The 15,975-nt window shown below is 40.1% G+C and overlaps 1 protein-coding gene across 1 annotated transcript in view; it reads left to right on the top strand.

Moving 5' to 3' along the window:
- Spag17 (sperm associated antigen 17) overlaps positions 1–15,975 on the top strand; it is a 203,324-nt gene that overhangs the window by 135,542 nt on the left and 51,807 nt on the right. The window contains exons 21-28 of the mRNA XM_060392982.1: positions 272–511; positions 2,412–2,523; positions 3,681–3,866; positions 6,340–6,453; positions 8,243–8,418; positions 9,389–9,515; positions 11,933–12,111; positions 13,955–14,114. Of these exons, the coding sequence (XP_060248965.1) occupies positions 272–511; positions 2,412–2,523; positions 3,681–3,866; positions 6,340–6,453; positions 8,243–8,418; positions 9,389–9,515; positions 11,933–12,111; positions 13,955–14,114 (1,294 nt within the window). The remainder of the gene's footprint in view (positions 1–271; positions 512–2,411; positions 2,524–3,680; positions 3,867–6,339; positions 6,454–8,242; positions 8,419–9,388; positions 9,516–11,932; positions 12,112–13,954; positions 14,115–15,975) is intronic.

Here is a 15,975-nt window from a genome sequence, read left to right as displayed (position 1 = left end):
TGTCGAGGCTAAAGACAACAAATATCTAACAATGTAAATTACAAAAGAATTGGGGAAGAATCTGAAATGAAGGGAGCTTTCCCAGGAGACTGACAGGAGTGAGCATATAGAACTCAGGAGTGAGAGACAATCAAAGATAAGGCTTAGTGTTTCAAAATGCCAGAGACAACACTTAGAAGCACCATACTAAATTTCCTCCAAAATTAATGCAAATGCAACTCACGTTTGATCTTATTCAAAATCCCTGCTAAGCTGTTGGACATGTCTGCAGGCATGGAAGGAAGAACAAGAGAGGTTAGCTGAGGAGGAGCGCCTGAAAGAGGAAAAGAAAGCAGAGAAGAAGGGGAAAGAAGTTGTTAAAAAGAAAGGAAAGGATAAGGCAGACAAAGAGGATAATAAGGCTTTGAAGAAAAAATCTTCTTCCAAGGAGAAAGCTAAAGAAGAGCCAGTAAAGATGCCGGAAGTGATGGAGGAAGCCATCCCGCTTCCGGAGCCCGAGATAGTTTACCCGGTAAACCAACTTTGAAAATTCTTTCTTTGGTCTATTTTAACAGTTTTGGAAAAACAAGGGTTTGGATGTTTGTTCGTTGTTTGTTTTTTTTCTGCTGTCTATGGACTAGACTTTAATTTCTATTTCTGTCTAGAATCCAGAATCTTCTTCATAGCTACACACCAAAATGGGAACAGCTTCTGGTCCCTTTTTCCTAATTAGGGGCTATAAAGATGGAAGTATGACCCAAAGACTTACATTTCAAGTATTAAAGCATGTAAATAAGCAACTGTGCAGGTCAACTCAAGGGGCTGGATTCGCTGAGTGCACTTTGATGCTATGTTTCTGGTTCACAAGCTTCAGTTAAGCCCTGTCTTTGCTAGTTCTCCCTCGGGCGTTTATTTATGAGAAAAAACAGCAAAAGAGAGAGAAAAAAAATGAAGATAAATGTTCTGTTCTGTTATTTGCAGCTCTGACTCCAGCCCCATCACTCTAGGGTTTTAAGATGTATCTGAATTCCCTGCAGCCAGAGCAGCAACATCTGATGTTTAAAAATGTCCTTTAACATCAAATGTCAATATTTCACTTCCCTTTAAAATTAGTGAACTTAATCCTGCCTCATGCTATCTTGATTATGGAGCATGATTTTATTTGGAATTGATTATAAATGCTCGCATCAATTTTGTTTTTTTAATTTTAATTTTTTTAATATTCATCACAGGTTATTTACTTTGTATCCCAGCTGTAACCCCCTCCCTCATTCCCTCCCAGTCTCACCCTCTCTCCCTCATCTCCTCCCTGTCCCTTTCCAAGTCCATTGATAGGGAAGGACCTCCTCCCCTTCCATCTGACCCTAGCTTATCAGGTATCTTCAGGCTGCGATGACCTCCTCTGTGGCCCAGCAATTCTCTTCCTCCCTTGGGGAGGAGAGGGAGGTAAAGGAGCCAGTCATTGAGTTCATGTCAGAAATAGTTCCTGATCCCCTTACTAGGAAAACCTACTTGGATACTGAGCTACCATGGGCTACATCCGAGCAGGGGTTCTAGGTTGTATCCATACATGGCCCTTGGTTGGAGAAACAGCCTCATAGAGGACTCCCATTCCCTGATATATTTTGTCCTTGTGTAGCTCCTGTCCTTAATAATAACAAACTTTTTCGGTTTTATTTTGCGGGGGAGAGGAATTCAAGATGAGGTTTCTCTGTGTAGCCTTGGCTGTCCTGGACTCACTTTGTAGACCAGGCTGGCCTGGAACTCCTAGAGATCTACCTGCCTCTGCCTCCCCGAGTGCTGGGATTACAGATGTACCACAGGCATGCCCGACAACTTTTAAATAAAGCCTTACTTCTTATTTATCTATGTGTGTGTGAGTACCCACAGAGGCCAGAAGAGGGCAACATATTCCCCCTAGAATTGAAGTTCTAGCAAGTATATGGGCACTGGCAAATAAACTTCGGTCCTCTGCAAGAGTAGCAAGGGCTCTTAACTGCTGAGCCATTTCTCAAGCCCCTGTCGTAAACTATTTTTTTAAATCCTGAAAATTATAATATCCTAGAAATTTCCTAAGATTCTGGGCATAGTAGCAGCTGTGATCCCACCCTTCTGAACAGTGAAGCCAGTGATCATGAGTTTAAGTTCAGTCTCAGCTGCTGAATAAAACCCCGTCTCTAGTAATCAAGAAAATTGATAATAACATGGATTTGGGTTTCTGAATCTATAAAGTAACAGACATAATTGTTTAACAACAATAACAAAAGCTTATGGAAACCATAGTTGGCTAACTCTAGTAAGCTGATTGTTATCAACTGCTCTCAATTAGCAGTCAGTAGTATACTACCAACTGGAATAAGCAAATAGTTAATAAATACTAATTACAACACACTCTGTCATGGCAAAAAGCAAACAAATGCTTCTTCTTCTAGTTCCGAGGATACAATATGGGAGACGTACCCATCCAAATCTCAGGGACAAATTGTTATCTGTATCCTTCTGATGGCGGGCAGATTGAAGTAGAAAAGACCACGTATGAACGAGGTAATTTGTAAGAGCTATTGATGTCCTGGGAGAGGTCCGTGCACTTCAGAGCATCACAGGATGCTGTGCTCCTGAGTCTGCGGGTGGCAGCCCACTGCGTACATGCTTACACTGCATTGCGTTTCCAGAGTTCATGTGCATCTACTATGACTGAGTCTGCAGGGGATCATCTAGCTCAGCATTTACTCAGAAGTTGTTGATAGCAGCATCCTAATTGTTGAAAATATTTAAATACCCCCACATTATAAGTCAGTGGTATAGTATCAGCTGTAGTAAGTAAATAGTTAATAATATTAATTACAGTGCCCTGTCATGTCAGAAAGCAAACATATGCTTTGAATTTGTAGCATGGTTCTGGCTTGCTCTGTGGCACGGTGCTCGGGGACCTGCCGCTGGTATGTTAGGTCCTACCAGGCATATGTGAACAGTTTGTATAAATTTCAGATGGTTCATAGCAAATACAGTATTTTCATCTTAATCCTATCAATTTTGAGAGACACCACAACCACAGTTGAAAACGAAAGGCTGGATTTAACAGGGTTATAAAAGGGAGGGGGAAACAAATCAGAGCACTGTTAAGAGAGAATAGGTTATTAGAAAACAGTTTATCACCTGAATAGTAATAGTAATTATAGAACACACCAGAACATACATAGATGAAATAACATGAGATATATATATATATATATATATATATATATATATGACTGTCATTGTAGTGCCACAATCAGTTCTAAAGATGTCAGGTATGGTAATACACATTTGTAACCTCAGCACTGATGAGGCTGAGGCAGGAGAATTGTGAATTTGAGACTGATGTGAGAGACTCACACACTTACAATTATATGCATTAGGTATTTCTGTATACACATAAAGTTGAAATGTTTGATGCTAATAAGCTGATTTGATTTATCAGAGTTGAGTATAAATATTCACTACTTCAGATGATGTATTTTCTCTGTGTGATTTGGTTTGAGCTGTGACCAGAAGGCCAGCAAAGACCTCCTTGTCCATCATTTCCATCCTTTAGATGTCCTTGTATAGAGTTGCTGAATCTGTCCCTATCACATTCTGTCCTGCCTTCTATTAGCATTTTGTCAAGGCGCATCTACGGCATCCTCAGTCAGCCCGCTCTCCACCCTATGGTTCTTCCTCAGGTTCAACTTTCATCAAAGTGAAAGTACAAAAAGATAATCACAATTTTATAATTCACCTAAAGGACCCAAAGGAAATTGTGAAAAAGCAAAAGGAAGAGGATCACTCAAAAGAAGTGGTGGAGAAGGAGGAGGAGGAGGAAGATGAGGAGGAAGAGAAGGAAAAGACTCCAAAGAATGTGGAAATGGGTGAGTGCCTTTTCCTTTGTGGTAATGGGCACTGGTAAGTAATCTGATGTGTCAGACCAGGCCCCCGACAGAAACATCCATGCAGCTCTTGCATTCAACACAGGCAGATTTCACAGGTGCCACCTGGAGCATTCACTGCCCTGCTTGTGTTCTGTTCATCTTCCCTAACACCAAGCGTGGGTGCGAACACAGTTCACCTGCAGTTGGCTGGTGAGTGGATCTTGCCGCCGCCGGACAGGAGCACCTGTTCCAGTTCTCACAGTCAGGGCAACGAGCCAGGCCAGCCAAGCTGATGCAGCAGCACTGTGTGCGGCGTCCAGTCTGACCTTCATCTTGGTTTGTGCAGACGCGAGCCAACCCCCACAGATCCCTTCAGTGCAAGCAAAGGGATTTCCTTCCTGCGCTCCTCGCTTAGTTTACGTTAGAACACCAATTTCTTGGCCTTCAAAGACAAGGTTTAAAAAAAAATCACAAATTTGGACATGAGTTTATTACCTGAATAGAGACAAGAGGTGCAAATGGCTGGCCAGCTGTCAAACACTGGAAAACCTGCTAGCATCTCAAAGCAACACCACCTGGAAAACGTAACTGCTTCTTATCCAAAGGGGCATGAGTTATGACTGTATAAGAAGAACAGTTGATTTTAGGAATGTTTTCACACCTTCCTTCACTTGTTCTACCTCGTCCCTCCGACCCCCCATAATGCACAGTTTGCAAGATTTTGCCTCCCAGTCTCTTACATCTTCTTTCTAAACTGCTCATGTTTAACCGGTTTCCCTGCGCTTTGAGGTGTTGTTTGTTTGTTAACTTGATTTTCCTAAGAAAGCATCACCAGCCTCCCTTTAATTTTTATCTGCTGGATACTGAACAGGGGAACATGTTTTTAAAAACACAGAAAGTACTTTGTAAACCATCGTGATACAGTTAAAAATCCGAATATTTCTGTTTTCCATAATTTACATTTGCTGATAATATGTTCTGCTTGGCTTTTTTTTTTTTTTTTTTTTTTTTTCACTTAATACTACACACTCAAATTCCCACCATGTCTTTTCAGGGTGCAACAGTTCTTCCTTTTTTCATTCTTTGTCTGCATACAAGGGAGTGTGTGTGTGTGTGTGTGTGTGTGTGTGTGTGTGTGCGGTGACAGGGCCTCATATGTTCTAGAAGGTGTTCTATGACTGAGCAATGTTCGCAACCCATTTGGCTCCTCTCATCACTAAGGAATAGGTGGTCATCTGGGTAGGCCACTCTATCTATCTATCTATCTATCTATCTATCTATCCATCTATCTATCTGGGTAGGCCACTCTATCCACTCTCTGACTGCAGGGCACCTTGTTTGTCTCCAAGTTTGGCTAAATCTTGATGGAAGTGGTCCGCTTATGCGGATATAGGTTTCTGTGTGGAAATGCACTTTGAACTGCTATGGGTATGTAGCAAGGAGTGTGGCTACCGGGTCATGTGCTAAGACAGAGTACTGTCGTAAGGATGAGCCTTTCTGCAGTGAACGGCAGCCTTGTCATTCTGATCCTCACAGCCGTCAGTGCTGTCTGTGTTTAGGTTCTCTCCATTCTGGCAGGTACTCGTGTCACTCATTGTTTTAGTTTGCCTTTCCCTGATGACATATGATATTGAACTGCTCTTCATATGCTCATATGAAGACATCTGTGTGTCTTCTTTGGTTAGGCGTCTGTAGAGGGGCTTCGGTCTGTTTCTTCATTGGCTTGTTGTCTTACTGCCGGGCTCTAAGAGTTCCCAAATATTTTATGTAACAGCCTTTTTCAGGGTGCCTTAGGCAAACATTTTCTCCCAGATTGTGAATTATTTTCTTTTCTTCTCATGAAGCATGATTCTTTTCTGTTGTTGTCCCACTGAGCATTCAAAAATTTCTGGTCAGGAAATAATCTCTTCATTGGTTAGAGGATTTTAAACCAACACTGTCCCAATTTTTATTATATGATGATGGAGCAGATGATAAAATGGAAACAAAAGAGCAGAATAGAAAGTTTGAGATCTTTTACATGTGCCTCAAGAATGTGCATTTTAACAATTTTTCTTTTAAAGCTTATGCTTGATTAAAACCATTTTCAATTGTGTTTGAAAATGTAAGGGATTATAAATGTGGGGATTTAAGAAAGTGTTTTTAAATGTGAAGAAACTTGGACTGACCTGATGGTTTTCATTTGAAAAGTCATGCGAATGGTCCTTAGACCAATAACTAGCATATGGCCAAGCCATTAACTGGTTTATATCCTCTCTTCATTTTGACCTAAAGTCCTTTAAACAAGAGTCTCACATTCCATCCCCAGAACTCTGCCTCACTTCCCTGAGTCCTTGGTAAGAGCTGAATCAATGATTTTTAAATTGATGGTATTAGAAGAGCTAAGAAGCCCATTCCCAGCATTCCCACTGAATTCTGCTTACACGTCTAGGGAAAAAATGGAAATATCCTTAATGTGATTTTTGTTTTTTAGAAACAACAGAGGCAGGGAACGAAATTGTCAGCAAGTTTGGATCTTTTTCTGCCACTTTAGAAAATGGCATCTGCCTCTCAATAAGTTACTACGGATCAAATGGAATGGCGCCAGGTGAGGTACACGCACCAGAATAAATGTCCGGTGATGAGCCGTCCTTGCCTGTCCTCAGTTTGTATATTTATCGGCAAACAAACCTGTTCTGACTTAATGCTTCACATAGTGTCTTTCCCTGCAGCATAGAGAGATGAGGGGCATGGTGGATGTGTGTGTCTGTGTACGCGTATGTATTTTTTTCCTTTACATCAAATAGCAATGCTTTCACTTTCAAATCCCCTTTATCACTTGTATAATCTTTTCCATGATAACTTGTACACATATATGTATATTCTGATGATTCATTACTCCATGAAAGTAATTCTATAACTTTGGTGTAAGGAAAGCATGATCTTCCAGGGAGTCCTATTGGTTTTCTACAAAATAATATTTTTATGAGTCCTGTTTTGGTAGAGCACCTCGGTGTTCTTCAGGACGTTGTTAAAAAAGAGCCATTCATCGGACATATTGGAGGATTTCTGGGCTCTACTTTCAAGAAACAAATTCTCCTACTGGAAGCTATTTCCTTTAAAACCACAAATAATATGTCACTTTACCAAGAACCCATTAAGGAGTCCCACAAACTTTAAAGGGATTAACCACAGTAGGTATTTTTTTCAAACATTGCAAAATCAATAGATAATCCCTATGCCATATAGCTTTAAAACTATGTGCCAGTATGGATTATTGCAATCATTTTACCTCCTGACTATTGCAGTCCCTTTTCTGAAGATTGCCATGAATCACCTTGTTTCTTAAAAATTTGAAATATCTCTAGACCGACGCCAGGAGGTGTCTAAAAGCAGAAATATGGATCTGGAACTGAAAAGAAGAAACATGCTTACCACGGCCATTGTAGAGTCAACACATAAATGACCTTTGAAGCCCTAGCTGTGAATAAGATTGATAACATCTGATATATGCACAGCTCAGACTGTATATGATTGTCTCATGTAGTATTTCACATGCTTACATAGCTGGGCCTCTACCTCTGTGAACCTGATTCAGTAAGTCAGAGAGAGACTTGGGCATTTGTTTAACTTCCATGAGTTATTATTATGGCGGCCAGCCTTGAGAACATACTGCAGCCTGGGACCTGGAAGCATCTGCAAAACTGAAATATAGGGTAAAAGAGGGGAGGGACAAAGTGACCAATCCTGCAGGAGAACAGATGACAAGATAAAGGGGGTCTTCTGAAGCTCTCTCTCTCTCTCTCTCTCTCTCTCTCTCTCTCTCACACACACACACACACACACACACACAAGAGAGAGGGGGAGGGTCTCCTCCCCTCTCGGCAACTGTTTAGAATTTCCAAAAGTTTAAAACCCAAAAGACAATAGATTGCCTACAAGAAAGCTACTGCTCTCACCTCAGACAAAACCAATCTATGTCTTTGTTGGATTTCCCTGTGTGTGTGTTAGCGGATGTTTAATGTGTCCTTGTGTTCTCCTGTTTCAGCGCTGGCCTTACTATTGTGAATCTAGGCCTTTCGGGATGTTTTATGAGCTCCGTTTCTCAAATAAAGAGGAAGTTAGTAAAGTGCATAACAGACTGGAATGCAAGGATATGTGAGATAATGACTTGAGATAATAGTTATATCAACCACACTACACTATTAAGTGTTTCCAATTATTTTAAGAACCATCTGATATTCACTTTGTTTTCTCTGGAATATAGCAGACTGGTAAAACATGTTTCACACAGTAAAAATTAATGCCAACTTGAACAAATTTTTGAGATGTGTCATTTAACAAGCATATGAAATATGAATATTTATCTTTTTATGTGTCCCTTTTCCTATTTCTAGAGCTAATAGATCCCAATTTGGACACAATGATGAATATCCCCTCAGCTCTGAGTCCAACAGTGGTTCCCACCATTGTGACTATTCCCCAGGGCAAAGCCAAACCAAAAGTAAAGGGCAAAGAGAAACACAGAGAATCCCTTAAAGACGAGGAACAACAAAAAGAAGAAGAGAAGAAGGTAGATGAGCATAGCTGCAGCTTTCCAATCCTGCCTTCGTGTCATGTTTTAAAGTTAAAATGAAATTGCAGAGTTTCTCCTACTGCGTCTCCTTCCCCGTGTCATCTTCTCCCGTGTCTCTTCCCAATCTCTCTTGCTCTCTCTCTCACTCACACACTCTCTCCCTTCTTCTCCCGCTCCCTCCCCCTTTTACTCCTGGTCTCCTTCTCTTAATTACTCGCAAACGCACAGCAGTGCACACCAGAACACACACTTGCACACACATCAGTTGGGTTGCTGGTTTCCTCAACTCCGCCTTAATCCCTTACCTACGATCTCAAAATATCGCAGACTAAGCAACTCACAAACAACAGAAATTAAATGTTCTTAGGAAGTCCCAGACCAGGTTCTGTATCTCATGAAAGCAAGTTCATGTCAACAACACCTTCTGTGTTCCTTTACTTCATAGACTAAACTCTTTCCATTCAATGCCTTTTTATAAAGACCCGATTCCCAATCGTGAAAGCCAAGCCCTTTGAATTTAATCATTTCCCCAGAGACCTATTGAATGCCATCATTTTGTGTATCAACTTCCACCGTCTGAGTTTGGGAGTACACCAACACTCATCCTCTAGTGTTGCCCATGTCCTACACATCCAAATAAGGGCACCATTCAAATCCCAACTAAGTCCATTTGCTCAAGAAATGTTTTCACCATGACCTCTGTTAACTTTAGTATCTTCTTCTCTCAGGAAAAATGTTGTGTTTGATACTTACGTTATGTTTGCTATTTCTTGTCACAACTGTTTATGTGCCAGTCAGCAAGTAAAGTATAAGATTGATGACGGTGAGGGTTCTTGCATCCTTTTAGATTAGAATCTGTCCCAGGGTCTACATAATTACTCACAAATTGTATTATTTGACAAATCTTTGCTTGATCAAAATAAAGGTGTCTCGTTTAGAAAATAAACATACATTTATTTGTGTACAGATTTATTTACAGGAAGAACCAGAACCAGAGGTTTTACAGGAAACTCTTAATGTTCCCACCTTCCAAAACCTAAACGTATCTTGCCCCAATGGGCTTGTGCTGACCTTCATTGGGCAAGAATCTATAGGTGAGTGTCAACTGGGGTGGGCAGGGAGGCAAGGGCAAAAAACTCACACAGAAAATCCTACCATTGAAAATAGGTCTTTTCATAACAGTTCCACTTGTTGATAATGAACACTGGGAAATTTTCAAATCATGCGCATGACAATAATGACCATTTTCAGGCACTTGCTATGATTAAGTCCGGTAAAAAGTCCTTAATATGCATGTGAAAACACTAATCTTATGAGTGCTGATAATTCCAGCTTCTAAGACATAGACCTTGAGAGTTCTGAAGACAGCAATGTGTCCAAGGTCACAAGGTCGTGGAAGGCAGAGCTAGGAAGTCATTCTTGGTCTAGTGATGGTAAATGCAGCTTTCTTTTTTGTTGTTTTTTTTAAATTTTTTTATTAATTACACTTTATTTACTTTGTATCTCCCAGGAACACCTCCCTCCTCCCCTCCCAGCTTCACCCACCTTCCCCCTTCTCTATGCATGCCCTTCTCCAAGTCCCCTGATAGGGGAGGTCTTCCTCTGCTTCCTTCTGATCCTAGTCTATCAGGTCTTATCAGGAGTGGCTGCATTTTCTTCCTCTGTGGCCTGGTAAGGCTGCTTCCCCCTCAGGGGAAGGTGATCAAAGGGCAGACCAATCAGTTCATGTCAGAGACAGCCCCTGTTACAATTACTATGGAGCCCACTTGGACACTGAACTGTCATGGGTTACGTCTTAAAGAAATGCTCAATGTCCTTAGTCATCAGGGAAATGCAAATCAAAACGACCCTGAGATTTTACCACACACCCATCAGAATGGCTAAGATCAAAAGTTCAAGTGACAACACATGCTGGAGAGGTTACGGAGAAAGGGGAACCCTCCTCCACTGCTGGTGGGAATGTAAACTTCTAGAAATCAGTCTGGCGCTTTCTCAGACAACTAGGAATAGTGCTTCCTCAAGATCCAGCTATACCACTCCTAGGCATATATCTAAGATATGCTCAAGTACACAATAAAGACATTTGCTCAACAACCATGTTTGTAGCAGCTTTATTTGTAATAGCCAGAACCTGGAAACAACCCAGATGCCCCTCAACTGAAGAATGGATACAGAAATTATGGTACATCTACACAATGGAATATTACAAATGCAGCTGTCTTAACAGCTCTTATGTGACCCTATTTTCCTGCCTTTGCAGAGGGCCACAGGTACAGTACTTTGTTCATTGACCTAAGCAAAGGGCGGTGACTATGAAAAAACTGGGATGAGCGGTCACCAAGCAAACGAAGAAACCCAACCTTGATCACATAATTTTACATAGTCTGTTCACTTGGTTCTAAACATGGTTTCTTATTCTGATGAAAAATGGGTATAAGAAAGACTATTAGTTAACCTGGTTTGTGTGTGTGTGTGTGTGTGTGTGTGTGTGTGTAGAGGGGAGGGAGAGCTACATCTGGGATTGAATTTGAATGCATTCACCAATGTATAAAGGTTCTTTTCATCCTACATCCAATGATGTCATTTTTCATTTTCTTGATGATAGCCATCTGGTTAGGGCAAGATGGAAGTTCAGTATAGTTTTTATTTGCACTTATTTGCACTTTTCTGGTGGCTAAGGATGTTGAAGATTTTTTAATGTTTTTATTGGACATTGTATTTCTTCATTTGGAAAGTTTGTACTATTCACTTACCCATTTGGTTGGATTATTTGCTCTTTAGTTATTTCTACATATCTGAATATTGAGCCTCTGCTCAATTATCAACCACAAAGATTTTTTTCCCAGTCCTGCAGACTGTCTCTTAACTCTGTACACTGCTGCTTCAACTGTAGCTCAAGAAATAACAAGAACTGACAAATGGTATTGCATCAAATTGAAAAGCTTACCCCATAGTACTTTCTTCTTTGGAAGGTATTTATCAAGTGCTTTTTCTTAAGAGCAGCGGAACACTGAGAGTTATTTAGATGCGGTTAAAAAGGGAGAGTTGTGTTAATTTTGAAGGATGGTGGGTAAGTTAGAAAGGTTTGAATGAGAAGCTCCCTGAGGCTCTGAACAACCAGAGGACACTGGAGCATTGTCAACCATGGAACAAGAACTTACCCAGAGTGGCATGACATTAGAGAAAATGGAATCACTAAGACGTTGAAATTCTGTTCCAAATCATTTCACCCTGATGTACTCTGGACTCTAGAACATGTATTACTCTAGAAAGGATGTACTATTTGCTGTTATTGAAATGGACTTCCCCACATTTGAGTGGAAAAAGTCATCAAAGAATCAGTTTGCTGGGCCATCAGTCATGCCTGGAAAGAAACTTCCCTAGTCCTCAAACACAGACAAAAGTAAAAAAAAAAAACAAAAAACAAAAAACAAAGAAGATAAAATCCCAGCCCCATAGCACCATAGCATCACTCACCCCACCAATAGTTTATTCTCTTTTGTTCTCTAAGATCATCCTGTTGTAGATGAAGACCCCACCTGGGACCTCATGATCCGTCAGAGCTACCCCCAGAAGGTGAAGCACTATGAGTTCTATAAAGCATTGATGCCACCCATGGAACAGGAAGCCTCAAGAGTCATCACCAGCCAGGGCACCGTTGTCAAGCATATGCTGGATGGCTCCACACAGGTTAAAAACTATAGTATTTAAATGACCTTTCCCACAGTAAAATAAAAAACAATTGAGCTATGAGTTAGGAGCGATGCTACATCATGAAAATAAAATACAAGGGCACCTTAAAGTGAGAAATGAAAAGTAGTGCAGTTAAGGGAATGTAGTGTAGTTAGGCTGTCTATGAAAGCCAGGATGGAAATAATATATATGGTATTGTTATATATGATCTAAAGTTGCAGACTCAATGTTTACCTCTTCCCTCTCAGCCTACCTTAAAACACTAGAGAAAAAAAAAAAAAAAGCTCTGAATTTTCAACAGTACTAGAAAACAACAAACTATGTCATCAGTATAAGAAGTATTTAGAGAATTTCTAGAAAATGCAAGTAGGTAGGTTCAGGATGATAGAGAAATAAGGGCAAAGTTTAAAATATGAACAAGGAAAAACTTTCCAAAATTAAGGGAGGACTTTGAATAGACAGGTATACTGCTGGGCTCTGAAAATCAGAGTAGTTCTGCAGGCAAAATCATTTTGTAGAGACTTAAAATCAGAAGCTATAAAACTCAGAAACCACATGCCCTGGGCCACCCTTCAAAAATGATCAGAGGGGAGGGCTCCTATAAACAGACATTGTCCCACCAAGAGCCATGAAGGGTTCCCAGGAGAAACAAGACCATGTATCTAAGAAATGCCCCCCAAAATAAACAACAAATTTGGCATTTTTAAAATTACCTAACAGCAAATACTTGAACACAAATTTTAAATGAGTAAAAATAATATAGAGACTCAAGAAGTTCACAATCTATTTTTTAAAAACTTGTAACTGCTATGGGAACAGCAAGAAGGCTCAGTGGGTGAGGACAGTTGCCACCAAGAGTGATTATGTGAGTTTGGTCTCCATAACTCACATGGTAGAAGGAGAGAAGAGACTCTGGAAAGTTGATGTCTGATCTTTATATATCTGTCATGATACACATGCACACTTAGAAATAAACAGATAGATGGAAGATATTAATAGATAGATTAATAAAATTAAATTAAATTAAAAGTGAGTATAAAGCTGCTGTGGAAGAAAATCAAGAGTTCTTAAAAACTAAAAGTAATTGTGAAAAGCCAAGTGGTAGAAGGAGTGACTTAGAAGAGAGAAAAAAAGTCAAGAGGTGTGGAAATGTTATAGATGCACTAGAATTTCCAGAATAAAATAATGAGAATGAAAGGAGAAAGTAATTTAAATGTGACATGTGGAACCTTTCTAGTACTGAAAACCTACTTCAAATTCTTCCCAGCCACCATTACCAATCTGGGTTGATGCTAATTTATCTTTAAGTGTAAGCTTGCTACCTAGGACTGCACAGGTAACCTGCAAAGCTCCTGAGGAGACCAGGAAGAATCAGGTGAGAGTCACAAGGGCAGCTGACTTCCTTGTCATGCTCATCAAAGGCTGTGCATATGGATACCCATAGCGTATCTATTATACCTAGAGATGGCATGCATTTTTGGTAGATGGAGACAGAAATCAAACATTAGAAATTTAATAAATTTTAAAATCTGATTGAAATTTGTCATCTGTATGATGTCCCAATTATATAGAATAAGGATGATGAATAGAAAATATATTAATCCAACAAAGGATAAAAAATAGAAATAAGACAGAGGTGGGTAGAAAATATCAAATCATAACCTTTTCTGTATCCAGGTGCAAATCAACCCTCTAATGGTGCCTTCTGGTGCCAAGCATGGAGAGGTCTGTCCTCAGCCTTTTTAGATTATTCTGAGCTCCACAATGTTAGACACGGTGCTCACTGAGGATCAGCCTCCTCTTGGCGTCTGAGAATTCTGAGACCTTGTTTGCCCTTCAGATTCTCTTTGCAGATGGTACTGTATGCAACAGTCCCGATTCGGGTCCTGTTTACACGTCTCCTGAAATTACCGGAATCCCCCACAATGGAGATTTGGTAGACTTGGCTTCTCAGCCCAAATCAGAAGCAGCACCATCTGAGATTGCCATTACAAAGAAAGGTAACCATCGAAGTTTCTTGACTTGCAGGACTTAGCGGTTTTCAAATGCTTCACAGGTGTTCGATATTATTATGGTACTACTCATCTTTTTAATATATACATATCTATTCATTGCTGTGGGTTATTAGTATTTATTATTGTTTTATCTTTTAGTTAAGCAGCAGCTATTCCTAAACCAGCTGTATACCCAAATCACCACACAGAGACTAGGATTTATTTAATTAACCTACACAATGCTGGGCAATAGTTACTCCATCCTAAACTAAACCTCCAAGCCTGCATAGTTTTCACCCATTATACTTGCTTTTAGTCGTATCTTAGGTCTGGTCCATCTCTCCACGTGGTTCCAAGTCTTCTCCTGCTGACCTCTGCCTTCTTCTACCCCCATTTGCTTTCCCCCCTCCCTCTGGACCAGGATGCCCCACCCTATTTTCTCCATTGTACTGCACTGGCTGCTGGTTGTTTGACAATTACAGAGAACAAATGGTGGCATGTTTACACAAACTTGAGACAGGTGATGCTTAGAATAAACATCACATTGCAATGTCCAGATTGAAACCAGATAGTGAGGTAGAGAAATCAGCATTTGAATGAACAGGGTAAATTGTATACATTCCAAAAGAACATTATACCAACAATTCATTTACAGACACTCACGCATATGTATATGTGAATTTTCATTGCCAACAAAGGATCGAATACTATCTCATGAACTGTTTTTTTTTTTCTCTTTGAAATAAATAATGCACATTTTCCAGCACATAACAAACAGTCTCCTATGTCATTGTATCCTCTTACACATTAACTGAACTGTCTGGGGTTGTGTTTTAGGGGTTTGCTAGCTAGATAATACCAAGATTGTGAATCAGCATCCCTGCAAAGCTGTCGACCTTTCTTTCAACTTCAGACAGGGTCCTTCAGAGGCAATTTCTAAAGCAGAAAGGAAAGGGTGCATTCAAGAATGTGTGTTCTCAAGAGACATCCAACTCTGACCCTAACCCTCCTCCCTCTGCATCTCATAGGCCACACCTGCCTGGGGTCCAGCGCTGCCAGGGGGGGGGGGGGGGGGAAGAGCCAACATTTTGTGCCATTTTTTTTTTCTGGCTGACTTGTGAGCATTGGGGCATAAGTGGTGTTAGGTAACAGTCAAAGAGTGTCTGCAATAACTGAAATTAAAGATCGTTGTCCTAAGGATTTCTGTTTATCCCGCTCCTACTAATACAACATGCAGAGGAATTCTGCTTCACGCCCATGACAATGCCACGTATTCTCAAGGTGTCGATCAGTTTGACAACTAATTAGTGAATCTTGTTACTGTATGATTAGTACTGAGATTGAATAGCCAAGACTGTTTGAGTTTGGTTCATGAGAACTTCCACAAGAATGATGTGCATTTTAGCTTTAACATTATCTATCTCTTCCACTGTAACCATTTCCTTGAAAATGTTTGAATTGTTTATATTTCTTCCTACATTCATTTTCAAATCTCTGTAGTGTGCCTTAAGCTAGGCTCAATCACTAATTCTTGCTGCGTATAATTTATAGCCATATGCATGATCAATAACTCAGTTCTGTGTGTGAAAACAGCATACATCATGCTGTTATTCAGTACAGTGTTCTCTTTATGTTATTATATGAAACTTGTTAGTTGTGTTTTCCAGATATGCCTGAGTTCAGCAACCTTGTCTGTAAAGGGCAAGATGGTAAATCTTACAGACTTGGCAGGCCATGTGTTCTCCGTCACTACTACTCAGCGATTCTGCTGAAGCATGAAAGCACTTTTTGATAGTATATAATACAATAAGCCTCAAATCTGTTGTGTCGCAGTAAAAAACTATTTATGAACACTAATATTTGAAAT

This window comes from Meriones unguiculatus, chromosome 10, assembly GCF_030254825.1.
Source record: "Meriones unguiculatus strain TT.TT164.6M chromosome 10, Bangor_MerUng_6.1, whole genome shotgun sequence".
Classification (NCBI taxonomy): Eukaryota; Metazoa; Chordata; class Mammalia; order Rodentia; family Muridae; genus Meriones; species Meriones unguiculatus.
This window is presented reverse-complemented; position numbering and strand designations above follow the sequence as displayed.